General features: G+C 39.7%; 1 protein-coding gene across 1 annotated transcript; it reads right to left on the bottom strand.

Annotated features, from left to right (window-relative positions):
* Positions 1-868: 868 nt before the first annotated feature.
* LOC127031111 (cytosolic phospholipase A2 gamma-like) lies at positions 869-26,366 on the bottom strand. The gene is made up of 16 exons (XM_050917871.1): positions 26,147-26,366; positions 25,550-25,687; positions 23,351-23,467; positions 22,258-22,400; positions 19,079-19,277; positions 17,667-17,784; positions 15,517-15,657; positions 15,094-15,147; positions 13,882-13,938; positions 13,327-13,383; positions 11,974-12,036; positions 8,971-9,015; positions 7,258-7,353; positions 5,496-5,650; positions 4,228-4,396; positions 869-1,350 (listed from the first exon to the last, which is right to left on the bottom strand). The coding sequence occupies exons 2-16, from the start codon at positions 25,571-25,573 to the stop codon at positions 1,178-1,180; spliced, it is 1,611 nt and encodes a 536-aa protein (XP_050773828.1). The 5' UTR covers positions 25,574-25,687; positions 26,147-26,366; the 3' UTR covers positions 869-1,177.
* Between the last annotated feature and the right edge of the window lie 1,140 nt (positions 26,367-27,506).

Here is a 27,506-nt window from a genome sequence, read left to right as displayed (position 1 = left end):
ATCCAGGATCTTTATTCATTGGCATTTCAAACAGAATTCATTCACCTCATGGGGTGAATCTGAAAGCTCTATTTTTTAACAATGCCATCTCCAGATGGACTGAACCCAGGAATGCCTGATCTGTAAGCACACGCCATACTGCCGGCACTGAAGAACCAGATCCCACCTCTGAAAGTCTGCAGAAGATTCATTGTTAAAATTGAGAGTCTTTCATGGAGGTCACAGAAGTCACAGATTTCATGATTTTCCAGGACCTCTCTGACTTCTACAGCAGTCAGTATGACTGACTTCAGGGCTGCCTGAGCAGGTGGGGCAGCTCTGGGGCCAGTCACACTGGCTTCTGCTAGGGCAGCCCCAGGGGATAGCTGCTTGGGTGGAATCGGAGTCAGCTGCACTGGCCACTAATCAGGAGGCCCCAGGCACTTGCCCCCAGGAGCTGCCTGAGCAGCACCAGCCTCAGGCTCTGCCCCAGGGTCACAGCGAGGCCCTGGGCCTCCCCTCCGAGCAGCAGTACAGCACCAGTCCCCCACCCCCAGAGTAGCTGCAACAGTGCCCCAGAGGCCTCCAGAGTCCCTAAGATTTAGTCATGGGTATTTATAGTACAAGTCATGGACAGGTCACCAGGTGTGAATTTTTCTTTATTGTCCATGACCTGTCCATGATTTTACTAAAAATATCTGTAACTAAATCACAGCCTTACTCATCATTTCTATGTGATTTAGTCACTGCAGGGAGACAGGGCGGATGGCTTTTATCACAGGTCTTACGTGCTTGTGCTTTTGCAGGCTATTTCTAGGCTGGAGGCACTGTGTGCAAATGATGTGATTTTATAGGCTTTATTGATTGAACATGAATTGAACATGCATCAGGAGACAAAGGCATCTGGCATCACACAGAGCAGAGACAGATTGAGCAATAATTCAAACTGCAAGCAAAGAATACCAAGAGAGAATTTTTCTTTGACTCATGCGCAGAATCAAATTTGCTGAAGTAAAGTGCAGTCAAGTTACAGGGCTAACTCACGAACTAGGTACTAGTGCTTTCACAGCGGAAGCTGAGACTCCTCTCCCCACTGTGATTCCAAATGATAACATTTTCCAGCCAAATGACAATTCTGTAGTTCGCAAAATCTACTGGGTGGCTTTAACATACGCAAAGCATAGATGAAAAAGTCTTCTTAAGAGTTTGCCTCCTTGCTGGAGTGAGCCACAATGTGTTTGATCTCTTGTAGGATCTTGTCTTTATTGTTCAATACATTCAGTCTGGCTGATTGAAGGAGTTTGGTGATGTCTCCCACATGGTAGAGAAAGCGAACAGTGGTGAATCTAATTCTCCATTCCGTCACATAGGCTGAAAGCAAAGAGAGAAAAGATATGAATGCATTTTTAGGATGAGGATATTAATATTACTAACGGAGTGTCAATAACAAGTAGAACTATGATTATGATTGCATTTTAGGGTTCCCAGGCTGTCATGAGAAGAATATCTTGCTTCCGAGACTTAAGGAGAAGAATCAAGTGAGGCTCATGTATGGGGAAAGGGTTTCACAAATGCTCTACTCCCAATCCCAAAGCATCTGGATGTTTTGTCTACAGCGATCAGCAGTGACTCAGTTAATATAGTTGAACTATCATCTTTAGGGTTCAAAGTCAACACCATCCTGAACTGAAATGGATACTCTGCACTTCTCAGATTGTCTACAGACTCTGCCAGCTTCCTTTAATTCTATCAAATTGAGACTCCTATTTTCCATGCTTTCTACCTCTCACCCAGCTATTCCTTTGTCTTCTTGCTTTTCTCTATAGTGTCCCATACGCAGCATGTTTGTGAAAAAAACAAGGAGCAGATTCTGCTGTCATTTGCACTAAGGCAAATTAACATAGAGTACAACTTATGCATCTACCTATCTATGGATTTCAGTGGAAACAATGGCATTTGGATGCCTACCTCCATTAGGCTCCCTTAAAAATATTGCCAGTGAGTTCTTTTAAGACTCCCATCATTATAGGAACAGAGCATTTAATGCCATGACACTGCATTCACAATGGCTCAAAAATCAAGAGAAATAGAATTTGTGCAGAATGTACGGGTGTCTGAGCTGGTGTAACTCACATGCTCAGACTGCTGAGAGAAGGTTAAAGGTTTTCCAACTTCTAGACTCCTTTGCATTCCTCTCTGAATTTGTCCTTATGTGCCAGACTCATCTCTTCATTGCACTAGTATAAATCTACATTTATACCTTCAATTTCACTTGTATAACAGAGAGAAGATTTGCCTCTGTGGTTTGACTAGTGCTAAAGAAAGAAGTTGCCTGATTCTGAGCTCAAGGAGTCATTTGATGAAACTGAAAATCTGCAAATGTGAACATCACAAAAGCAAACACTTTTATTTATACACACACACACACACACACACACCTATAACACTCACTGCACACAACATTAAAGCCAAGAGCATAGTAGGATTCAAAACACATGGATATTTATGGATATTTTCAAGATTCACATTTAAATTAGTTTAAAAAATGGAAGGGATATGGGCTAGATTTTGAAATGTATGGAGATGCGGAAAGATACAGATAGCTGACTGGTGAGATTTTCAAAAGCAGCTGAGTAGATTAGGTATCTAATTTACTTAGGCACTCTATAAATCCCACTAGGTGCCTACCTACATCTGGAGACACCTAAATACATTTGAAAATAGGGTGCAAAATGTTTACAAATCAGAGGGAAAAAAACAAACATAGATGCTACTGACAAACAACCCTTTTGGCAGATAACTCTATTGTCATGGTATATTTCCCCAATCTGAACCTTAGAGTCCAAAAGTTGGGGTACCAGCATGAATTCCCCTAAGCTTAATTATCAGCTTAGATCTGATAGCTGCCACCAATCAGCACTTGGAGTGCCTGATACACTCTGGTCCCCCCAAAACCTTCCCTGGGGACCCCCAAGACCCAAACCCCCTGGATCTTAACACAAGGAAAGTAAACTCTTTCCCTCACCAGTGCCTCTCCTAGGCTTTCCCTCCCTGGGTTACCCTGGAAGATTACTGTGATTCAAACCCCTTTCTCTCCTTCTCAGGCTTTCCCTCCCTGGGCTATCCTGGAAAGATAGTCAGATTCAAGCTCCGTGAATCTAAAACAAAGGGATTCCACCCTTCTCCCCTCCCTTCTCCTTCCCTGGTAAGTACAGACTCAATTCCCTTGAGCCTCAACAAGGGGAAAAAATCAAACAGGTCTTAAAAAGCAAAACTTTTAATAGAAAGAAAGAAAAAAAAGTAAAAGTTATAGCTGTAATTTAGATGGTAAAAGTTACAGGGTCTTTCAGCTTATAGACACTAGAAAGAAGCCTCCCCCCAGCAATATACAATTTAAAATACTTCCAGCAAACTACACATTTGCAAACACAGAAAACAATCAAAAGACTATAACCGCGTTTTCTACTTAATACTCACTATTCTGAATATATAAGAGACTGTAGCAGGGAGATTGGCAAGAAACCTGGTTGCACGTCTAGTCCCTTCCAGGACCCAGAGAGAAAAAAAAAAAACCTCAAAAAACAAAGGCTTCCCTCCATCGAGATTTGAAAGTATCTTGTTTCCTGATTGGTCTTCTGGTCAGGTGTTTTTGGTTCCCTGTTTGTTAACCCTTTACAGGTAAAAGAGACATTAACGCTTAACTGTCTTTTTATGACATCTATAACTACCTAATCTGTGATTTATCTCAACTTCCTCTTAAGATTCTATCACTAGATACCCACTAATATAGAACACAGAACTAGATCAGTCTGGGAGTACCTCTTCACTACCTGCCATATCGGCGGGTAGCAATTGATATCTCGGGGATCGATATATCACGTCTCATTTAGATGCAATATATCAATCCCCGAACGCGCTCCTGTCGACTCCAGAACTCCACCAATGCGAATGGCGGTAGCGGAGTCAACAGGGGGAGCTGCGGACATCGATCCTGCACCATGAGGACAGTAGGTAATTCGATCTAAGATACTTTGACTTCAGCTACGTTATTCACGTAGCTGAAGTTGCATATCTTAGATCAATCCCCTCCTCTAGTGTAGACCAGCCCTGACATTTTATCTCAATCCCTATGCCCCTTTGCTACCTTACCTCAGACCAAACCAGACTCAACTGTATTTAAGTCATCCACGTTAGTAAAATGAGAGTGATGTCAGTAGCATTTTAGAAAATGAGTGACATAAAGGTTACCTGGGCAATTCACTCTGTTGAAAAGTGGGAAGTGCATGACAGTTGGAGCACCCTCTCCTCTGAAGATGTAGCAGTCGGAGGGGTTATCTGGCTCTAGGAGCAATTTCTCGTCTATCTCAGGAAATGGGATGCAGTTTTCCTTACAGTATTTGGCAGTTTGCTTGAGGGTCTGTAAGTGAGGGAATCATGATTATTTTATTTAAAAGAACTGCTGCTCACAAGACCAGATAGCTCAAAACAGATAACTCAAAATCAAACTTTCTTTCTGAGTCTTCTACTAATTGACTAAGCAGAAAACTCCAGTGGAAACCAGACCCTCTGCTCTTGGGATAGGAAGAATGTTTGTGTAACAACACATGACTGTTTATAAAGAGACCCTCATAGCTGGGATTTCCAAAGAAGCTTAAAGGAGCAAGAATTTATCTCCATGGAAAAGTCAATATGAGTTGGCTTAACTCACTTAAGTCCCTTTAAATATCTCAGCCCACAGCCATAAGCATAGATCAAACATGACACATTGAGTCCAGTACACAAGAATAGAGCTAGAAGGTTCACAGCAGCCCATAGCTGTTCAACAAGGATAGATCTGAGTGATTCAGTAGGACCCGAAGGAGAGCTCTGCGTAAGCTCAAAAGCTTATATCTTGCACCAACTCTAGGAGGTCCAGTAAAAGAAATTACCTCACCCAATTTGGTTCAATAGGAGACATTTTCCAGTATGGGTCAACATTCATCCCCAGTACTCGACACACGAAAGCTCAAGGCTACCAAAGGTTCATCTTTCAGTTAAGGTGAAAAACAGATTTCCTTCCTTGAGATCACTATGGGGTACTTTTTTCTATGCCACACATGGGAATTTGTTGTCCAATTTCCATTGATTAAGGCACCAAACTGTCCATTGTGATTTGAAAATCTGCTTCTGCAAAGATCCATTGGGCCCTGGGACATCTCACAAAAGTATTGGTGTTGACTCAAGTTAGCTGACCAACTTGCTACTGGGATGGCAGGATTCTTTCCACTAAACATTCCCCCAGCGGGATAGAAGGGGATGAGATTCTTTGCTCCCTTCCTGTCCTGAACTGTTTTCCAGAAAATAAAGTAAAGAAAATACTGCTTGACTGTTTATTAAAGATTGTAAATTTCTTTGTTGGATTCTTATCTCTTGGAGTCAGGGACCATGTATTTTTCTGTCTTCAAATATCACCTGGCACAATGGGCCCTCATTCCTAACTTGAATGACTGTAAAAATGTAACAATGATAGGAGTTACCTTAAATGGTTCAAAAGGGCCATAGTCAAAGGAGAGGATCAGTTTCACTTTCCTTTCCGGGCGGAGAACCAGAGGGAAAGCACAGTTTATGGCTATTCCAGCATCTACCAAGGAGATGACTTTATCCTTCACCAGCTCAGTAGAATCAAAAGCAGCTAAAGAAATGTCACAAAAAATAAAATTATCATACTAAGAGATTAGAATCTGCCCCTTGTCAGGGGCAGGATTAATAAATAATATTCACTTCAGCTCTGCTTTGGTAAAGTGTCTGTGTCTTGTGCCATTATAAAGTAGAGGCACCCCTCACCTTCTGCTTCCCTTAGTACCCATTGTACAGTATGGATGCCCTTTCCTCACCTCTCGCCCTCTGCTGTGCCTAGTGCCCATTATACAATATAGTTCTCTTATACTTGATCTTTCCATCCCCTGGCCATTATACAGTAAAACTACCACTTTCTCCTTCCTGCCATTTACGAGGGATCATTATAGGCTGTAGTGGGGTGATCAACCGCTCTGGCCTTAAAAGGCTTAAAACAACATAAGAGAGGGCTGTGGCTGGGGAAGGCTGGATGGAGAAGCAGACTCAGCTATGGCTACTTCCCAGTCAGGGCCCAGCTGGCCCTTTTAAGAGGGCAGTGGGCCAGGAGCAGATAGTCTCTAGAGGGAGAAGGGCATGGCTGCTGGCAGGCTGAACAAGATACCTGAGTGGAGCAGGGCTGGGGAATAGGGCAAGGGACCTGAGGAGCTCCCACCTGGAAAAGCCCCAATCTGTGGCCTTGTCAAGGGCCAGAAAGGTACTAGGGTGCAAGGGTGCAGCCCAGGGTATACAGAGGTAGCCAGTCCAAACCCCTCTTGCCTGTGATGAGTGGCTTTTACACTGCAGTCTACACCAGTGAGCGGGGACTAGATGGTGACTGGCAGTAGCCCAAGACTGAGGCGAGGTGGGGATAGCGGGTGAGGGTTCCCCTGGGGCGGGGCATGACTCCCACTGGCCGCGGTTCACTGCTCCAGGCCAATGGGGACGGTGAGAAGCCATGGCCAGCATATCTCTCCGCCCATGCCGCTTCCCACAGCCCCCATTGGCCTGGAGTGGCAAACCGCGGCCAGTGGGAGCCACGATCGGCCGAACCTGCTATCGCGGCAGGTAAATAAACTGTCCCAGCCTGCCAGGGTGCTTATCCTGGTGAGCCACATGCCAGAGGTTGCCGACCTCTGCTCTACATAAACCAGTAAAAAAAACTGTTTTCACTGATAATCAAAATTTACTGATAAGCAAAATAAGAAAAATGCTTCTTGAGAATTTAAATTAGAGTAGTTATAAAATAGACTAGTGAATGAATATTAAAAATTGGTATGATTAGTTGATTTAAAGATATTAAGTTTGTATATTTTGACATATGATGTTGACAATTTGTGTTTTAATGGTTTTTAAAGATGTAAGTTTTTTAATCTCTGTGTCTACTGTCATTAAATATTCATTTGATTATCATCTTAGTTTTCATCAGTGCTAGGATTTAAATTGATAAGAATTAAAAATGCTTAAAATTTATATTTTCATGCAACTGAAAATTTAAATAAAAAAACCCAAAACGCTTACAGTAAGCATTGACATAGTCTGTCAAAATTTAAAAATAAAAATTTAATTCTTTCAACCTTAAAAAGACTGTATAGGAAGACAACCCTTTCTCATGTTTCTGTGTGATGTATTTACCATCAAAATGGGACATCCACACCTAGAGTTAGTAACCCATATTCTACTTACAACATTTGTAAAGAAAGTTATTATTCGTTCCCCATTTCCAGGTCAAGAGACCATGAGTGGTTTTTTGCCACATTCTAGCGAAATCCACCACTGAGCCTGTGAGAGGGCACAAACCAGAATTCAAATATCAGATCTAAATATATAAATATATTCAGGAACATCTGAAAATCAGCAGAGATTTTCTTATCTCTTATTTGCTAGTGCAGACAAGGAGCTGTGGGAAACATAACCAGCGTGTCTTGTATATAGAGCAAAAATTTAAAAGCAAATCTGATTGTGAGGAAATAAAGGGCATTTGTTACTGAGACAGACAGAAGCTGTGGTATTCTCAGAATCTCGGATTCCCTCATTATGCCACATAATGACCCCCATATGCTTGCCTGGATTAATAAATTTTGTTTTAATGATTTGAGATATGCCTATTTCCTAGAACTGGAAGGGACCTTTAAAGGTCATGGAGTACAGCCCCCTACTCTCACTAGCAGGACCAAGTACTGATTGCAGCTGCAGATCCCTAAGGGGCCTGCTTAAGGACTGAACTCATAATGCTGGGTTTAGCAAGCCAATGCTTGAACCACTGAGCTATCCCTCTCCCCCAGATGAGCTCTGTCAGCTGTCAAGTTCTTCCCTACACAGAACACCTGATGGCAGTATAAATCATTTCCTATATTTCATTATGTAAAATATGTGGCTCAGTTCCTTTAGCTGCTGATTTGAGCTGTGCAAATAACTGATTTTTTGGTTCCACTATCGAGCAAACAATTATAATTTAAAAATCCCAAATGAAAATTAAAAAAAAAAGTCAAAAGAGAAAGTAAACAAAAAAAATAATTTTAGGTAGATCTAAATGTTTGGCTTTACTCAGAATGAAAATAGAGAGAGAGTGTTCTAAAAGTTATTTTCAATGAAATTGAACCATTTTTTAAAATTGTTTTAAGCTGAAAAATCAAAACATTTCACTTTGAAAATTTCAGTATGAAATATTTGGGTTTTTTTCTGATTTATTTTTGTTATAAAATAAACAGTTCTGGAAATTTGATGCGAATTCTTGAAATATTATCGCTGACCCAAATGTGCATTTTTCAGGAAAGAAAATTGAGCTGAAAAATTTCACCCCCTTCCAGTGCTGAGTTCCCTCAACTCTGATTAGAATTGGTTTGAGCTGAGGAAACACAACCTTAAATTCTTAAACACCCAAAATGGTCAAAATCCAAACACAGCCTGCTTATAATAATAATTTTGAGTCAATCTAAACATTTTGGTCAACACAAAATGACTTTTAGATGCCTAAGTGCTTTGAAAATCACGCTAGGCACCTAAATATCTTTGAAATCTGGTGCTATGTGACACAGGAGCAAAGTCCCACTGAAAGTTAACAGGGCTTATTCTCTGACCTTCTGTTCATGCCTTTTGAAAACACATTCATTGATATTGGTGAAGGGGCTCAGAAACTTTCATAAAGAATATGACAGAAATCTCTACACATAAACCGGGCTAGTCCACAACAGCTTTGTGCTGAGCAGGCATTTGTCAAAAAATGACAATGTGAGAATTATTATTTATGAGGAAGGGTATATAAGAGCCAAGGGATTTGTTTGACTGAACAGTTCATTGAGCCTGAGTTTCTCCTCACAAAGATGCAAATATCTCCTCATACAGCCAGTGTACAAGATGAGATTCAAACTCAGTCCACAAAGGATTAAAATGACTTACCTACTCCGCCTTTAATGTTTTCAGTAATTGTCTTATTCTTAGTATCTGAAAAATATATTTGGGTTATAGGTCACTGCACACTCTCATTGACAATAATGCAATCACCTAGGCAAGAATCCAGATAAAGATAATGAAATTATATCATCAGTTTTGATTTTTAAAGAACCTAAGGGAGTTAGGTGCTCAAATATCATTTAATCCCAATGGGAAGTGGATACCTAATTCTCTTAGTATCCTTTGAAAACCCAGCCACTGTGAATGGTATTCACTAAAGTCTCACCCTGACAGAGGCAAGTTGAAGGGACAAAGGAATGCTTGTCTCTTATTCTCTAGATCCACTTTGTGCTCACTGAGAGCTCTTTGGAAATAACTTGCGAAAATCTTACTAATCAGTTCCGGGAACATTCCCTACTTCCATGGCAAAGCTTTCTGATATAGATGGATCTTGAAAAAAAAAACAAAAAACACTGAACTTTGGCCCTTGTGGAGGGAGGTTTCATTTCAGTTTCAAGAGTCTCCATGTTTGTTTTGTTTGTCTCCTCTACTACGCTGGGTCTACTAGGAAGCCAAACTATGACTAATTTAGCCATGGCTACTTACATAGAATGGTAGAAATGTAGGAAAGGAAGGGGCCTTGATAGGTCATCTAGTCCAGTTCTGTGCACTGAGGCAGGACAAAGTATTATCTACACCATCCCTGACAGGTGTTTGTCTAATCTGTTCCTAAAAACTTCCTGTGTCAGAGATTCCACAACCTCCCTAGGGAATTTATTCCTGTGCTTCACTACCCAGACAGGAAGTTTTTCCTAATATCTAGCCTAAATCTCCCTTGCTGCAATTTAATCACACTGCTTCTTGTCCTGTGCTCAGTGGTTAAGGGGAACAATTTATCACCCACCTCTTGATAACAAACTTTTACAAATTGAAAACTGTTGTCATGACCCCCTCAGTCTTCTCTTCTCCAGACTAAATAAAGTGAACTTTTTCAATCTTTCCTCATAGATCCTGTTTTCTAGATCTTTAATTATGTGTGTTGATCTCCTCTGGACTTTCTTCATTTGTCCATATTTTTCCTGAAGTTTGCTACCCTGAACTGGACACAGTGCTCCAGCTGAGGCCTTGTCAGTGCTGAGTAGAGTGGAAATATTACTTCTTGCATCTTGCTTACAGCACTTCTGCCATGTTCTTTGTGATTGCACATAATATGTGTGCAAAGAAAGCTCTTGCTAAATATTTTGGGAGTACAATGAAAATTCCACCTCCCTGCAGAGAAGGAGTCTCTTTTTATTTCCAGGAACTCACAATTACTCAGTGGTAGCTGCCACACAGGACAGGGAATCTCTAATAAACATTGGACTTTAAAGCTCTGAGAGTGGGCTGTGAATATTTGGTCCAAGGACCCATCACGAACTGTGTTCATACAGATTTAGATATGTCACCTACAGACAATGAGGGTGAGAATTATTGTTTGCTCTGAAAGACTAGAAGACATGACCCCCAGAGATCTTGGCAAAATGCAGTAAGCTAGATTCTTCCCTCATTTACTGATGGGTAATTCTATAGTAACAGCTATGACTTCCTCTTCCCAACGTATGCCACTGTTGCAGAGAATAGCATATGACTACAGAATGCCAAAATCCTATAAGCTGCAGCATTCATTGGACAGATTGGCATGTAGGTTTAAAGCCAGAAAGGACCATTAGGTCATCTAGTCTGATCTATTGTATAGCATGGGCCACACAATTTCATCCAGTTACTTTCACCAAGACTGTCAACTTCTGTTTAATTAAAGTATGTCTTCCAGAAAGGCATCCAATCAGGCTTTGAAGTCAAAGAGTTGGAGATTCCACTACTTCCCTTGGGAGTTTGTTCCAATGGTCAATCACCCTCATCATTAATATGTGTGCCTTATTTCTCACTTTGATTTGTCCACCTTTAACTTCCTGACATTGCTTCTTTTTATGCCTTTCCCTGCTAGATTCAAGAGTATGCCTGTATTTTGTCACTGTGAAGGTATTTAAACGCCATAACCTAATCACCTCTTGGACTTCTTTTTCATATATTAAACAGACTGAGCTCCTTAAATTTCTCACTGTATAAGACTTGACATTATTTTTGTGACACATCTCTGCATTTATCTTCAATGTCTCAATGTCCCATTTTCAAATATGGACACCAGGATCAGACACAGTATTCAAGTATCAATTTCAGGAAATAGATTGGGAATCAATTCAAGGCAGTTCTACTCCTGGCTTTGCCAAAGAATTTCTAGGTGATATTTGGAAGTCACTTAGGCTGGGATTTGTAAGGTATTAAACACTCATATCCCACTGAATATCAATTTTAACTTGTTGAGATTCCTTTGAATTTCCCCACTTTATTTCTCATTGAACCTCAGTTCCCCATCCTGATTTTTGAAAGCTTCTCAGATAGTTTGGAGGTGATTATCAAAGAGTTGCCATATTATTTAAGAAACAGGAGCATCCGGGAAGGCTTTGGTCCTGAGCACACACTCAGAAAACAGAGAACATGAGAATTACTCATGAGACTATGTCATTAACAATCTGGATATGATTATCTTCTCAAGCTGGAGTAGATCAGAAGCAATTCCACAGCTGTCAATGCAGTGGTGTTAGTCTGAAAATGTGTCAGCAATCACTTAACTTGTAAGGGGTTTCCTGATCAGACTTGTAGGCTATGGGGCTCTAAGGGAGGCATGTGATCTAAGTTTTTAAGCAGTCATTCTGAATAAAGCCAGCCTAGATCAAGGTGGGGAGAGTTTTGCCTCTTCTTAAGGGGAAGACTGCTTTTTCTCTCTCTGTTTGTATTTCCTGAGTATTAAGGTCTTGTTTTTCTTTTTTTTAAATAAAGTAATATTACACTGCAACTTTCTAGCAAGAGTATTTAATATTTTTATGCAACTTCTCTGTTTGAATGCTAGGAAGATAAAAGCAGTTACAGCTATAGGGTCAGAGTGAAAGATCCAAGATTATATATACCTACCTGGTGAAAAGCCTCCTGGTGAAGCTCCTGCTGGCTCACTGTGCAATGAGCCTTCCATATCACCTGAAAATGTCATAAGGATTTCCAGTCATTTCACGCAGCCACAGACAATAACACAAATATCAAAGAGCTGGTTTAAACTGAAAACCTAGGTCAATTTAGCTACTTTAGTCAAAAGTGTGAAAAATTCACACCCCTGAGAGATGTAGTAAAGCTGACCTAAGCTCCAGTGTAGATACTGGTAGTTTGATGGAAGAATTAGCCAAGCTACATCCTCTCAAGGGGGGTAGACTAACATAAATGATGGAAAAACCCTTCCATCGCTGCAGGAACTAATGACAAGGCAGCACCATGGTGACACAACTGCAGCACCATAGCTGTGCCATTGTAACAACTGTAGTAGTGTAGACAAGGCCTAAGAAACAGCACACATATAACAATGAAGACATTCTCCAATAGCCCAAGGACAAAGTTGTTAGCTGAAATACCTCAGGACAGATTCTTCCCTCTCCTTCCACATGGCTATAATCAATGTCTAGACTTTATTATTTCCCTTCTTAACTACAGCAGCCTCTTCCCCTATTGCCTCACAAAAACATTCATTAATCCCCCTCTGGTCGGTCCAGATTCTACCCCTAATGTCATCTTCCCCATTGTCCAGCAATATGGCCACATCAGCTTGCTTTTGGAAAGTTTTCTGTCAAAACTATTTTTAGCGGCAAAATAAGGGTGTGAGGAGTTTGGGCTGTTAGTGACATTATTATGAAAATCCCCCAAATTTCAATGAAAACAGAAATTTTATATATTTAAAATAATTCCATTTAATCAAAAAGCTATTCTCTCTCTCTCTCTCTCTCTCTCTGTCACACACACACACGCGCACACACACACATACACACATGCGCAAACATGTATGACATGATCTAGTTTATTGATTAGCACTGTACTGAATTCCATAAATAAACATTTCCATATTTACAAAATATGGTTGCAGATTCAGAGGCTGCAATATTCATTGAAGGCTGAGTATCACAGAGGAGAAAGCCAAGAGATGGAGTTGTGAGAGTGACCATGAAAAGGAAGCACAGAGATTGAGCTGCTTGAGCACAGAGCTCTTTGAGATGCAGACATGGGGATTTCTGATTAATTAATTAATTAATTTCTGATTAATTTGCTGATTTTATTGGTCCTACTCTGTTCAGAGAGACATGATTTACTGTACATTTTTTTTGTAAATAAAGATGTACCTGACCTGTATCATCTATTCCTCCCCCTAACAACATGGCCCTGAAGGCCCCAACTATTGGCTAATGACTTAGAACAAAAAAGGCAGCTACATATATATATACTTACCAGCTTCAGGTTCAGTGGTGGGTACTGGAAATCCCTTGACTATTCCTTCTGGACAACCTGAAAATGTCATTAGGATTATCAGCCATTTCATATACCCACGGACAATCACATAAGCAACTAGGAAGTAACATTCAGGTTACAAAGATCATGGTCAAGTAACATTCAGGTTACAAAGATCATGGTCAAGTCAATATTTTCAAGTTTCATAAGGAACAAAATTTGTAGAAATTAGAAGTCCAATTTTTTTTACCTGAAATAGTATTTCAAGCCAAACCAAAAGTAAACCAAATAAAATTTCTGCAGGTTGAATTTTTTCATTGTTTTCATGAGTGAGTAGAGTAAGAAAACTGATCTTTTTACTGTCAATTTGTTTTGGTTTTGATAAAAAAATATTTTTTTTTAGAAACTGTTAATGAAATATTTTGATTTCTGATATTACAGTGAATAACCAGTATTTTTTCCCCTGAGGGAGGGGAAGGGAATGACCCTTTATAGACATTAGCAGTAGGCACATTTGGTAAGTAATTGGAGTGACCACGGACTATAATGACCTACTTTCTTTAGATGGTGAATATGATTCTTTTTCTCCCTTAAAGAAGCCAAAGAATATATCTGGGGGGAAAAAAATCCTCAATTAGACAGGTCAGTTATTTCACAATACATTGACAATAATTCAGTCCTTTAGAACACAAATTTTAGACCGCAATGATTTAGGAGAAAAAATATATTGATGAAATTATACCACATCTGTTTCTGTCTACTCCCAACCAATCTTGTCACTAAATCTCTATCTTATCATTATCCCATGTTGAACACCCGCTTAGTGTCCTGCTATGTCACCTCCAAAAGTGCCCAGGACACTTACAGAAGTTGATGTCACTTCTATTTGTGATTAAACTAAAGGGGGACAAAGTGACACTTAGAGTGGCAGTGGCTCATGTATCCCTTTCTGTCTGCCTATATGACTCAAACCATCATCTAGACCTATTACTTCCCATTTGACATATTGACTTATTACGGACTTTTAAAATATATAAAACTAGAGCTGATATAAGTGTTTTGACCAACATTTTTTCCTGTCTGAAATGTGGCTTCATCAGAGTTGAAAACTTCCATTAAATATCAGTTTTGGCCTTATTTTTTTTTTTTTAAATCGAGTAGGAAACTATAAAAGGAAACAAAGAAAAAACAATGTAAGATGACATTTTATTTCATTTTTTAGAAACCAAATTTTCTTCATTTTTCTATTTTTGGTGTTTGAATTTTCACTGCATTTTACAATCTCTCTCTTCCTTTTGTACTTCTTGTCCTCTTTTTTTTAACACACTGACGAAAGTAGCAGGTAGAGAAATATAAAAAGATGGGAGAAAAGTGGAGTAAATCCCAATTTTTCACACTTATTTTACTATTTTCCAACTAGAAAAGTTGGGCACTTTTTTCCCACAGAAAATTGTGGTTTTCTGATTTCCTCTAATAAAAGATAAGAACAGCCAGTCTAAAAACCTTTGATAGAACCTCAAATAGAATAAATAGCTAAATAAAAAAAAGTCTGCAGAACATGAAATGCCCTCACCTTCAGAAGCACACACAAAGAGATGCAGTTTGCTGTGTGCTATAAAAGTCCTTAACCTGGGTTATTTTAGAGCAGTGCAGGAAGCTTGTTCTGGAGTTGATAAAGAAGACTCCACTCTAGAGAGTCCCACCCAGCACAAAGTTGACGATCTGAGCTCTGACTCCAGTGTGCTATGAGGAGAGAAACTGGCATACCTTTTATAACTTTTTCATTTTCTGTTTTGCTGCCAATGGCACTTCCCCACAACCCTGAAAACAAGCAGGAAAAGAATATAAGAGGATTTGACTCTGTTTACTTATACAGGTTCTACTTAGGGTTGATCAAGGTATTTTCTTCACATCTGAACCAAAACTGTTTTTTTTTTTAACTTTTGTTTTGTGAAAAAATATAATTTTGATTTTTTGTTCTGATTCGGGAAAGGAATTTCTTTTGATAACTCAAAATTTTGTATGGCTTATGGAAACTGTCTTTACCCCACTCAGCTATCTACATAAAAGCTCTTTAATATATGTAAATATTGCTCCATTTTAGAATCTCATGGTTTACTTCCGATATCTATGCATCTAACCAGCCTCAGTTGTCTCCATCTGCTAAGAAACAGGGGCATGATCATTCACCTTGTAGGTAACTCATGTTTTTCTCTTCTTTCTGCTTCTTTAGCTCCCCATTCTTGTATTCACTTCCAAAGTATTCCATGGGTACACTTGCTCCATAGCCAAGGAAGCTGGCTTCATGGGGAGTGAACTCAAACCAGGTTGCTGAAAAATAAAAAGAAATAGTTTGGAAACAAAGCCCGGCAACAGTTTTGAGGTGGCAGATGAATAAGTCAGCAAGGGTGGCATGAGGTATCCATAACTCAGGGGAATGTGAGCGTGCTTCAAACAATGTCTACATTAATAAAATTTCTTTCCATCCATGTTGTCGCATCTTCACATCCATCCTTGACTCGTATTCACATTCTGCATGAAGCTGCTGGTCCTCATCATCCAGGCTCCAACTACAACCCCGCACCAGCTGTGTCCCAGTTCAGAGTTCTTACTACTAAAGCTAAGCAGATAATGTAATTTTTAATTCAGCGGCTGAACCAGTTTGACTCGAACTGAAAAAAAAAACCCTACTTTTTCACTAAATTAAAAAGTAAATAAATAAATCATTTTGAGTTGACAGAAAATGAAACTTTCTTTTGTTTTATTCATTTCAAGTCCCATAAAACTTTTTTAGTTGACTCATTTCTTTTCTCCTTGATTAATCGGTTTTCACTTTTCTTAATGACCACATTTGAAATTAAAAGACCATTTGAAAGGAAACTGTAAAAACAAATGTTTTACACTTACAATTTGTTTCCTTAGCTGAAACTATTCATTATAGTTGAATTCAACAAAAAGGGGTCTGGAAAACGCATTTTTAGTGGAAAAAAAATTATTGAAAATATTTCCCCCAGCTTAACTTGATCATCCCCTTTGCTCCACCATTGAATTCCCTATCTCCTCACCTCCTACCTTACCTTCTCTCATTATTAACTTCATGCTATCTTCCAGGAAGCCCCATCATGCAGAGTTCTCTCAGTGTTTCAGAAGGCCCATGTGATTCCCTAATTCATCTACAATTTCTCCAACTGGTTCTCACCACATCTTAGTCCCTAGGCACCTCCCCAAAATGTGTGAACTACCACCTGATTCTAAACCACATCCAAATTATAAGAGAAATTCTTGGCACATCTAGGGCTGTGTAGAAGCTGTTATTTCTCATTTGGAGGGAAACTCCACATTTGTGAAATTTGGTTTTGTTCTGAATTGGAATGAAAACAAAACAAAATGAAAAATTCCTTGCAAAAAGAAGTGTTCAAGACAATTTTAGTTTGGTCAATCAAAAAGTTTCATTGTGATTTTGACTTTTTATTTCATGTTTATTTATTTTTATAAAACCTAAAGTAAAAATAATTTTGAAGCAAAATATCTTCTTGAAATTAAAAATTGAAAGGCTTCATTTTGGTATTTTTCTAAATTGTTTTCTTAGGAGCCAAAACTGACCTATACGCATGGAAAATTTTACTTTGTTGGACCATTTTTGATCAGCTCAAGTTATAGCTAAAAGTGAATGGAGTGATGGCTGTCGAGTTTCTTGTGAAATTATTCTTTCATGCTCCAGGAATTTTATTGTGTTATTAATGATATTAGCTTCCTAGATGCTTCAAGATGCATAATTTTATATTGTTAAATCTAAATAAGTAAATATGATAACAAATAAAGTGTGTCTCCACTTAAAAAGATATACGAAACTAGGACAATGAGAAAAGAAAACAATAGTGAGTTTGAATTTTTCTCAAAAAAGTTTTTGCATGAACAAAACTTATTCCCAGCAGTAGTAGATGTTCCCTGGATTTTCCATGTTTTTGAAAATTTCTGCCATAATTTTACTGATATTTTAAGATCTTTTTAAGGTTTTGTTTCACTTTCTCTTTTCTCACTGAAAATCAAGATTTTTGCTAAGAAAATCAAATTAAATAAGTTTTTAATAAAATTTCTAGGGGAAAAAAAGGAAACAAATATTGCAGAAAATGTCATGCAGTGTGGAAAAGGGGCCCATTAATAATCCTGCTGAACAAAAGACATTTGCATTTAAAAAAAAATCATATTTTTTTTCATTTTCAATCAGCTCTAAAGACAACCTTTACATCTCTGCTGCCTCGAGGAGTTGCAAATAGATGGAATAAATGACAGGCTTCTTTGCACTGACATTTCCCGTAGATTTAGTTGTTTGTTTTTACCTGGAGAGTATTCAGTTACTTTGGAAAAACTTTGCTCATCTACTGCTGCATAGATGGGGTAAGGATTATTTCCATTCTCAGAAGCACTCTGCTGCTCAGACAAGTGTCCCTTGTCCAGCTGTAAAGACAACATTTTATATGTTCAGACAAACACATCCTAATTTTAAACTATGATTGTAACATTGTCTATAATCCCTGCCCTTACAGCTTGGTCCAACCCTGAGCTCAGGGATCCAACACATTTCCACATGTTGAGATGTTAGCTAGACAGATGTGGAGTTGGCCCTCAGTCACCCAGGGGTATACATGAAGTAACTCCAGTAACTGCAGAATTCAGTGGAACCACTCAGTATTTATTTATGAGACCAAACCTTCCTCAATGACTAAGTGGTCAAGCCATTAGCCTAAGACTTAATCCCCATTTACCTTGAGGATGCCCGAGACCCGTTTCTGTGCACACACAAATCAGTTTGAGTTGGTTCTGCATGGACTCAGGACCCAAGGTCTTAGGTCATTAATAGAGGGGTGGGTCAGAGCCAGTGTCCCACAGCAACTCGGGTCCAAGTCCTCTTGTTTTGCTGTGTGGACTCAAATCAAGCCACAGTCTCAAGTCAGAAGGTTGGGCAGTACAATATGACCATATTAGCATGGCTGTGACACCTAGGTCCAGCAGCTGTAAGTACATCTGCACTGCAAAGCGAAACCCACAGCTTCAAGTCTTAGAGCCTGGGATCAATTGACTTGGGTCATGGGGCTTGGGTGGTGGGGCTAAAAACAGCAGTACAGATCTTCTCCTGTGGGCTGGAGCCCAGGGTCCAAGACCCAACCTCATCACCAGGTTTTAGAGTCCAGCTCCAGCCCCGACCTATGTTACTATTTTTAACCCAGAAGCCTGAGCCCCATGAGTCCAAGTCAATCGATCCTGGTCCTGAGACTCAGCATCACAGGTTATTCTTTGCAGTGTAGATGTAAGTTTTAAGCCCAGGTTTACAATGCAGCGTGGACACTCCAGCCCAGGCTTGAAAATGCCAGGTACACCATCCTGGGTCCCACAGACCCAGATTTACAATGCAGTGTAGACATTCCTTATGTGGTCTTGAGCAAGTCAAGCAAGACCAGTTTTTTAAAGGCAATTAGGTACCCTGTGGGATTTTCAGAAGCATATGGGCACCTAAATCCCATTGAAATCAATGGGTGCTAAGTGCCTGCATGCTCATCCCACAAGATGATATCTTTAAAATCTGGCCTCTTGGGTGCTCGGTGCCACAGTTTCCCCTCTGTACACTTCCCCACTTCACAGAGATGTAGTGAAGCTAAACACACTAAAAGATCATGAAGCGCCATGATACTTTGGTGAGTAGGGTCATACAAGGACCTTAGAAAGTTATAAAACTGAGAGTTTAAACACCTACCTCATGTAACATTCCATAGACCACAGTGTAGGCCCAGAACTCAGTCAGGGAGTAATTTACATCTTTAGCTGCCTCGAGAAGCAATTTTGTTGCCTTTGGGACACTCCAGGTGTATTTGGAAAGTCTAGCACACATACTTTCCTCCAGGGCCTGCAATTTCTCTGTCCAGTCCCCATTTTTGTAGAGATATGACATGCACCTATTACAGAGGCAAAATACAGATGTAAGGGGAACAGGATGTGGGCTATTTTCCAAAGCATTTTCAATATCTGCATAGTTATTTATTAGAATATTCTCACTCGTCATTCTATCATTGCAATGCATTTGTAACCTGCAAGGATCACATTGTTGGCTGGATAGGTGCTTGTGGAAAGCCACAGAATCAGTAGAGATAAAATCCAAATCCCCCAGGTCCTTACCAGGCTGAGCAAATGGAGAATCTCTATTAGCAATACACAGGGTATCTGACACTGAATTTGAACAGCTCTGGTTACATTCAGGACATTTGTAACATCCACAGATCTGTCCAGACCATCTGCTGCCCTAACATTGACTTCAGTGGGACTATTTGTTCAGAAAGATTTGGAGAGAATGATGGTTCAGAAATAAGGAAACTTGCCTAGAACTCGGGAAATGTGGGTTCTGCTCCCTGCTCTCCCAGATATTGTAGCCCCAGTTTCCCATAGGAAAAGGGGGATACCGGCACTTTCCGACCTCACAAGGGTGTTCTGAAAATAAATACAATGGTGCTCAGACACTATGTTAATATGGGGCAAATAAGTAATTACGGTAATTAGGAAGTCGCCCACTGGTATCAGTCTCCCTTTGAATTGCATCGACAAACAGAGTGCTTAACTCCCTTAGGCTCCTGTGTCAATCGTTACTCACTGTGAATAAGACAATCAGTACGTGGCCCTGTTAGATTAGCTGGATGTTCTGGAGGACACAGTCTCTTTTTCCATTGAGAAACTAACTCTCCACTCTATCCTACAACTTTGCAACCATTGTTGTCTCTTTTCCACCTGGATAGCCCCCTTCTTGTGTTACAGTCTGTCACTTGTTCCAGTTTACCAAACCCCAGTTATGTCCACTTCTCATTGTTTCCATGGCCCAAACCATTGTACACACTCTGCCCTCTTGACTAGAGAAAAAAGGGCAACAGAAGGTAGCAGGCACCGTTCTGCTACCCTGTTTTTAGCACTAACGCCAACAACAAGTGTGCCAAAAAACACAGACAGGTCACAGAAGATCCTGACTTTGGTTTAAAAATCATGAGATTTATTTAACAAAAACATAGGTTCTTTTTACTTGCCTTTCGGCATTTGAGATGGTAGGGTTCACATTTCCAAGCTTTTCTCCACAACCACCAGAGCTAGACACTTATGCTTCATAATATAATTAAAGCCTGTTTTACACTTGACTGTTTGGCCAGCATAATTTTTGCTCAAGGGGTGTGAAAAATCCACACTCCGGCTTGGCATAGTTAAGCTGACTTATGTCCTATGTAGGTAATGCAAGTTCAGTGCAAGAATATTCTGCTGGTTTAGCTACTGCCTTTCAAGGATCTGGATTACATACACTAACGAGAGAACTTTCTCCCACTGATGTAGCTAGTGTCTACACTGAAGCATTACAGTGGTGTAACTGCATCAGCTGTGGCATTTTAAGGGTAAATAAGCCATAAGACTCACAAAAAACCCATGATTAAGGGCTCCAGAGTCTACACTGCATTATGCAGAACTATATTTTGCCACCCATATCCCAGATTTTCGAGAGTCCTCCCAAAATGTGGCTGCATTAGCCCTTTGTTTGTGGTGCAGTAAGGGAAATATGACTGTCAATAGGAAAATGGAAGTCATCCATTGGGACATCTTTGGTTGACTCCCAGAGCATGAGTCCAGTGAGACTATGTCTACACTGCAAAGCAATAGATCTTGAACCCTGGGTCCTGGCCTGACTCAGGTTAAGACCCTCTACCCTCATGGAATCCTGGGACCCTGGGTCTAAGCTCTGGATTTGCGTGATTTTTGGGCAGATGGAAGAGGTATTGAGTTTTAGCCTGGACTTACATTGCAATGTATGTAGGCCAAGGCCTTTCTGCAGTAAGAAAAAACAGCCATAAGAGGACAGCAGCCACCAGGAGCTAAGAAGCAGGGAGTCACGTCTCATCTAATTTGCGTAAAAACAATATAATATCAGGCTGCTAATAATGGACTCCTGTCCTAATGGTACCACAATCACCAGGTAAAGAAATAGATCTTAGGATGTTTATAGACAGCTTTGTTTGATAGTATTCTGTTTGCAAAGAAACCACTTATCAACAGTTGTAATGGTTAAATCCATAGTTCTATTGTTTTGCCTTTATGGTCCCTACTTCTTTATTGTTTGTATGGTCCTTGTATAATTATTTTATTGTTTCTGTCCATTGCATAAATAATTTCTGCAAGATTTAAATCAGCTAAAGTGTGGGAGTATGATTGGTTAAAGAATTGTTTCATAATGGGCTAGGATTGGTGAAAAGTACTGTTTAGTTTAAAATGATTGATTAAGATATTTCTAAGTAGAATCCAATTTTAACTGTTATAAACTCGGGTTCAAAGGGAAGTTCTTTGGCTCCTCACACCAGGACACAGCTCAAGATCAGAGCTGCCAGACCTCAGCACCTGGCAAAAACACCGCACAGAAACTGGAGCCTTGGAGATCTAATCTTGATTGGCCACTGAGTAAAGTTTATCTGCCTTATCAGGAGTAGTGAGAATTGTATGTGAAGCATGTGTATTCTGTTTTGGTAACTGTTAATAAATAGAGGTTAAGGATATTACTGTGTAAGGTTCTTTTACTCGTAAAAGAGCCCATGAACCCCCAGAAGGTTACGTCCTTAGCCCAGGACTGGTAAGGGTTAGTGCCTTATGCCCCGATCCCATGCTGGGAAAGGTGGGGTGACTAAATTAAGTGGGTTATGCCTCGAGTTTTGGTAGGGTAATGATGGCGTGGGGTGCCCTAGATTGTGCTGGTAACACGTGTATTCTCACCTCCTCAGGAAATGGACAGACAGTGTTTTCCTATTGGTTATGAAGTACTCAGCATGTCTTTTGTTAATAATAACAATAGCAATACTTTCCTCTGGCTGTCAGTTCTATAGAAGGACACAATTTCATTCACTCTTGACATGCACCTACCAAGTTGAGCCTGAGACCCCACACAAGTACATGATGGTGTCCAAGAGACCATGTTTTTGTAGCTCCTGCAGGGTTCCATGAAGGGCGATCATGGCTCGTAGACCTCCTCCAGCTCCCAGGATGGCGATATTGGGCACATCATCCTGACGAAAGGAAAACAGATGACAACATATAAACTGGGATTAATGAGGAACCATCACTGCTCATCTAAGTTACTTTCATGGTATCTGCAGTCAAACACCTGCCATTCCCACCTAGAATATCTCCCATCATGTAATTTAAAAGAATATCTTGTAGGCCCCAATTCTTCAAGCATTCACCTATGCAAGTGTCTTTAATTACACTGGTTTAAATGAGACAACTCCCATGAGTAACTTTACTCAAAAGCTTTCCTGAGTGCAGTAATGAGGCCTGATTTTACCTCTTCATCTACAAAAATAACTCCAGTAGCTGCTATAATATATGACATTTGTATGAATTATGTAATCCATGTAGCATGAATACTGTTAATTATCAGAACTGCTGGAAAATATTTCAACAGGGTTGTTGTTTTCTTTTGTTTTGTGGGGGGATTTTGATGATAAAATCACCTTTTTGTTTAAAAGGAATTTTTTTATTGATATTTTAGGAGTGTCCCAAAACCTGGAAAAAAAGAATCAAAACTGATATACATATATACAGGGAGAGAGAGAGAGACCTCAATACCACTGTATATGTGGTTTTAGGAAACAGAAAAAATCAAGTTTGAATTTAAAAGAAATTGTGAAAAAATTCAACATAAATGGAAAAAAATGTTTTCTTCATTTTTCGGAACCTGTTCTTTCCATCATTTATATTTAAACATGTATTTAAGTCCATCCCAAATCAGCAAAACAATTAACCATGCACTTAATTTTAGCCATTCACTTATGTCCCATTGGATTCAGTTTGTTTTAACCTAAAAGCTTTTAAAAAAACCAGAAAACAAACAAACACAAAACACTTACAACTTTTTGATGAACACATTTTCACCAGCTCTGCATAAGTAATCATTACCATTATCAATGTTCTGTATGTTCCTCTATAATTCTATAAGACCTTTATAGACTCCTACCAGATTACAGGGAATCCCAAGGCTATCCAGGCATTTCTTCACCCGCACCTTTCTGTTACTTGTTCCTAATTTTTCCCCTTCTGAGAGTTCATGGGAAATTCTGATTTTACCTTCACCCTGGGGAAAAAATGTCAAGAGAATGTATCATCTCTGAAAAATCTGTCAGGGATGGACAATGTACAGAGATCCAGACAAACCATTAAAGTGTATTCCAGGTGGAACCCAAAGCCTGTTTGGAAAGATTTCACACATCTCTCCTACACTGGAACAACAGGGAGAAAGACTCTGTGAGGAGAAAGAGAGTTGAAGTGGGTGAGGAGGTATCTTTTATTGGACCAACTTCAGTTGAGGAGAGAGACAGGTTTTCAAGCTCCACAGAGCTCTTCTTTAGATCTGGGAACAGTACTCAGGGTGTCACAGCTAAATACAAGGTGGAACAGCTTGTTAAGCATAAGGAGTTAACACATGTTGCAAGAAATCATTCAAAATCTAATATCCTAGGATCAACACGGGTTACAACTACAATGAAAACAGCTGAGAAACTCATGGACACTTCCCAGCACTTGAGCCAGCCTCAGCCAAACCAGAGTGAGCTAAGCTGCTTCCTTTCATATGCTCCCTTCATTGGAAGCATGTCATCAGGATGAAGGGGTGGAGCCTCTTTGAGCCAAATTTTTTTTTAATTTCTGTGTCGCTGGCGCAGGGTTAATAGACCTCATCACAGAAGGTAAATGGAAAATAAGTATTGGTCATGATGAACCCTACTGTTCAGAGTTTAAGATGTATTTTAGGTGTCACTAAATATAGAAAGATTGGCCCAAGTCTGCATTACACCTCTACCTCTATATAATGCTGTCCTTGGGAGCCAAAAAATCTCTCTGCGTTATAGGAGAAACCTCATTATATCGAACTTGCTTTCATCCGCCAGCGTGTGCAGCTCCTCCCCCCCTCGGAACACTGCTTTACTGCATTATATCAGAATTTGTGTTAGATTGGGTCATGTTATATTGGAATAGAGGTGTATATAGTGTGATAGACTCCGGCCACTTGGGTACAGCAGAATAGCAGAAGGCAGATATAGTGGCCACTGGATTAACAGTTTTTTTTCCCCTGACTGACCAAAGCAGGGCTGCTTCAGGCTGATGAGAACACCTGACTTTAATTAACCTGCAAAGAGTCAGGTGAGGCCATTAAGCTAATATGACCACCTGACTCTAATTAAGACCTCACTGATACTATAAAAAGGGCTCACTCTAGTCAGGCAGGAGGGAGCCAGGGAGCCAGAGGAGAGGAAGTGTGGCTGAAGGGCTGGTTAATGAAGACACCCTCGAACTATCAGTAAGGGAGCCCTAAGGTAAGGGTGAAGAAGGGAGAGAAACAGGAGAGCTGGGGGAAGTGGACCAGTGAAATGTAGCAACTCTGGCAGTGAAAGATTGGCTGCCAACCGCTGCTACCATTAGGGTCCCTGGGCCGGAACCCAGAGTAGGGGGTGGGCCCAGGTTCCCCCCAACCCACCACAACAGGAAACATCTCCTGGGAGGAGAAGTCAGGGCCCTGTTAGGACAGGAGGCTAAACTGTTCTGAAATAAGCCCCTAGGGACAACAGAGACTGTGGAAGTTCTCTCACCAACCTCCTTGCTGGCCTATGATGAAAAGGGCTCAGTGGACTGTAACCCTGGCACTAGAAAGAGAAGGGCTACATGGAGGGTCACAGTGAGCCACTGAGGCTAGTATAAATGCCTAGAAGGAACCACGGGGGTAAGGTCAAAGCTCTGTCACAATAGCTACAATGAAGCAATGTGGCATTGCTATTGAATAAATGGAACACATGAACTTCAGAAAAAATTGCACAAAAAAGCTGGAGATGAAATTGCTTGGTCACCCTTCATATTATAATTAGTTAATAAATGGTTAATAGATGTTATAAGCTCACTGACGACAGAAGCAGTGAGCATTATAGACAGTAATAAGCACACCAGTAAAATATATTATGGTTGCTTATACTCTATAACTAAAATAATCTGTTGAGCTGCTGGATCCTATAATAATTGATTAGCCATTTATTTATTTAAAAATCTATTGATCCTTTATGAACTCTTTATGAGCTGTTTGTGAATGCACCTTTAATATGAAATGTGACGAAGCATTTCCAAGTAACAATAGGTAGGAAAACTGCAAAATGTAAGAGGAATGGTATACCTTGTGTTTATGAAATATTTCCATTTTTGCTTTCCTGTTTCTCTGTGATTTCAAATTCCTCCGTCAGTGAAAAAGGAAAACTCCACCTCTTTCAGGACTTCCAAAATCTCAGGCCAACATCTAATTTATTCTTCCTTGCTTTAAAGTATAGAAGAGAAAATGAACATTTAATATAGTGACATAGGAAGTGCTGAATTACCGAATCAGCCTCTAGGTCCATCTAGCTTTGACTGCTACCATGGACCTTGGTCAGTACCAGATGTATTTCAGAGTATTTCAGAGCATGTGGGGATAGATAGATAGATAGATAGATAGATTCTTTTGTTTTATTTAAAGTTATTTTTGTAATGTGGTAATGGCTCTAGTGGCTACATTTTCAAGCTTAACAGAGTGAAAGTCACCTCTGCTACTTGCTTCAGATTTAGAGTCTCTAGGAACACATAAATACCAAGGGTAGTGACAACACAGACATTCACAAGTACAAGGTCCAGTCTCTTTTACAAGTTTTGTTAAAATTACAATTAAAGCTATGGTTACCCAAGCATATAGAAATCCTATGCAGACTTATACAGAAGTTACAAATATAGTTATACTCACAGTCATAACAATAGTGTTGGGGTCTGGTGGGTCTCTCATGGATTGATCATCATTAAAGGATGATTTATGCTGGAATTTCCCATAGGGAGCTGAATTTTCCCGTTGTTGGCACCCTAACGCCTGTCTATATCTACGTTCTGTGCATGTCCATAAATGTATTAACTCTCCTTTTCCTCATTGGTCTGATGACCCCTAGAAACTAAAGGGACCCTGATTTCTATAGGTTGTGTAGATTCTTTTATTCTTATTGGCATTGACACACAACCTATATCCTGTAGCTAAGACATGTCGGAAACAGATAAATTAATCTTCCAGATAATGTTTTGCAATATTACCACTTGGTTCCTCTTTCTCCGTAATCTTAGGGTATCTGGTTATTCTTCAGTCACTTACTTATGTCAGCATTTTTTAGCTCCTAGGCCTAAAATAGCTAAGCTAAAATCTTGTAGGCATGAGCCTACAGGCCTTGTGTTTCAACTCTACTTACTTCAATACCTAATACCTAATTATCTCTTCTAACTGCTCGTCAATCTTATCCTTCTATAATCCTACAATTTAACTCTCTTAAGCATACAGTGATGATATATGACATAATATGTTAGTTAATTATAACAAACACAACAAATGAACAATAAACTAAAATAATTGTCTACAATAGAAAATAGATTGAAGCTACAGAGATAGAAAAGAGAGAGGAGACAGAAAGAGAGAGAGATCCCAGGATGTAGAAGGCAGTCAATTTTTTTTTCAGACACCCAACTGCTTTTGAATTTCAATAGGATTCGGGCACCCAACTCTCATGGATCTGCAGAAAATTCTAGCCATATTAGTAATGTATTGCCCTTTTGCTACAAAAGAAAAGAGAATGTCTACATTCACATGCTTTCAATTCTTTAAAGTTAATTATAAATAAATATAAATAGACACATAGATAAAAGATATAGGTGATGCAAGATAGATAAATAGAAGCCAGACAGATAGAAGAGAGACAGCAGAAGATAGATATATAGATAAATAGATGGCTCATCCTGGGATTTTCAAGCCAACCTTTTTTTTTCCAGACACCAACTCCTTTTGGATTTGGGCATTCAACTCTCATAGGCTCTGCTGAAAATTCTAGCCATACTAGCAAATATTTCCCTCTTGCTGCAAAAGAACAGAGACATTGTCATTCACACAGCCTCAGTTATTTTAAAGTTAATTTATGAACAAAGAAAATCAGCCCAGTCCAGTGTTGTCATTGCCTTGTTCTCTGACAGATCTCTCAAGAGAGCATACACAAGGAATTGACCCAGAAGAGAAGCATTGTGGAACACAGCTGGCCCTGTTCTTTTCAGTGGATGTCAGGGAATACATCTAT

The sequence above is a fragment of the Gopherus flavomarginatus genome, chromosome 11 (genome assembly GCF_025201925.1).
Source record: "Gopherus flavomarginatus isolate rGopFla2 chromosome 11, rGopFla2.mat.asm, whole genome shotgun sequence".
NCBI classification, from domain to species: Eukaryota; Metazoa; Chordata; order Testudines; family Testudinidae; genus Gopherus; species Gopherus flavomarginatus.
Note: the sequence above shows the minus strand (reverse complement) of the source record. Positions and strands in the feature narration are given on the sequence as shown.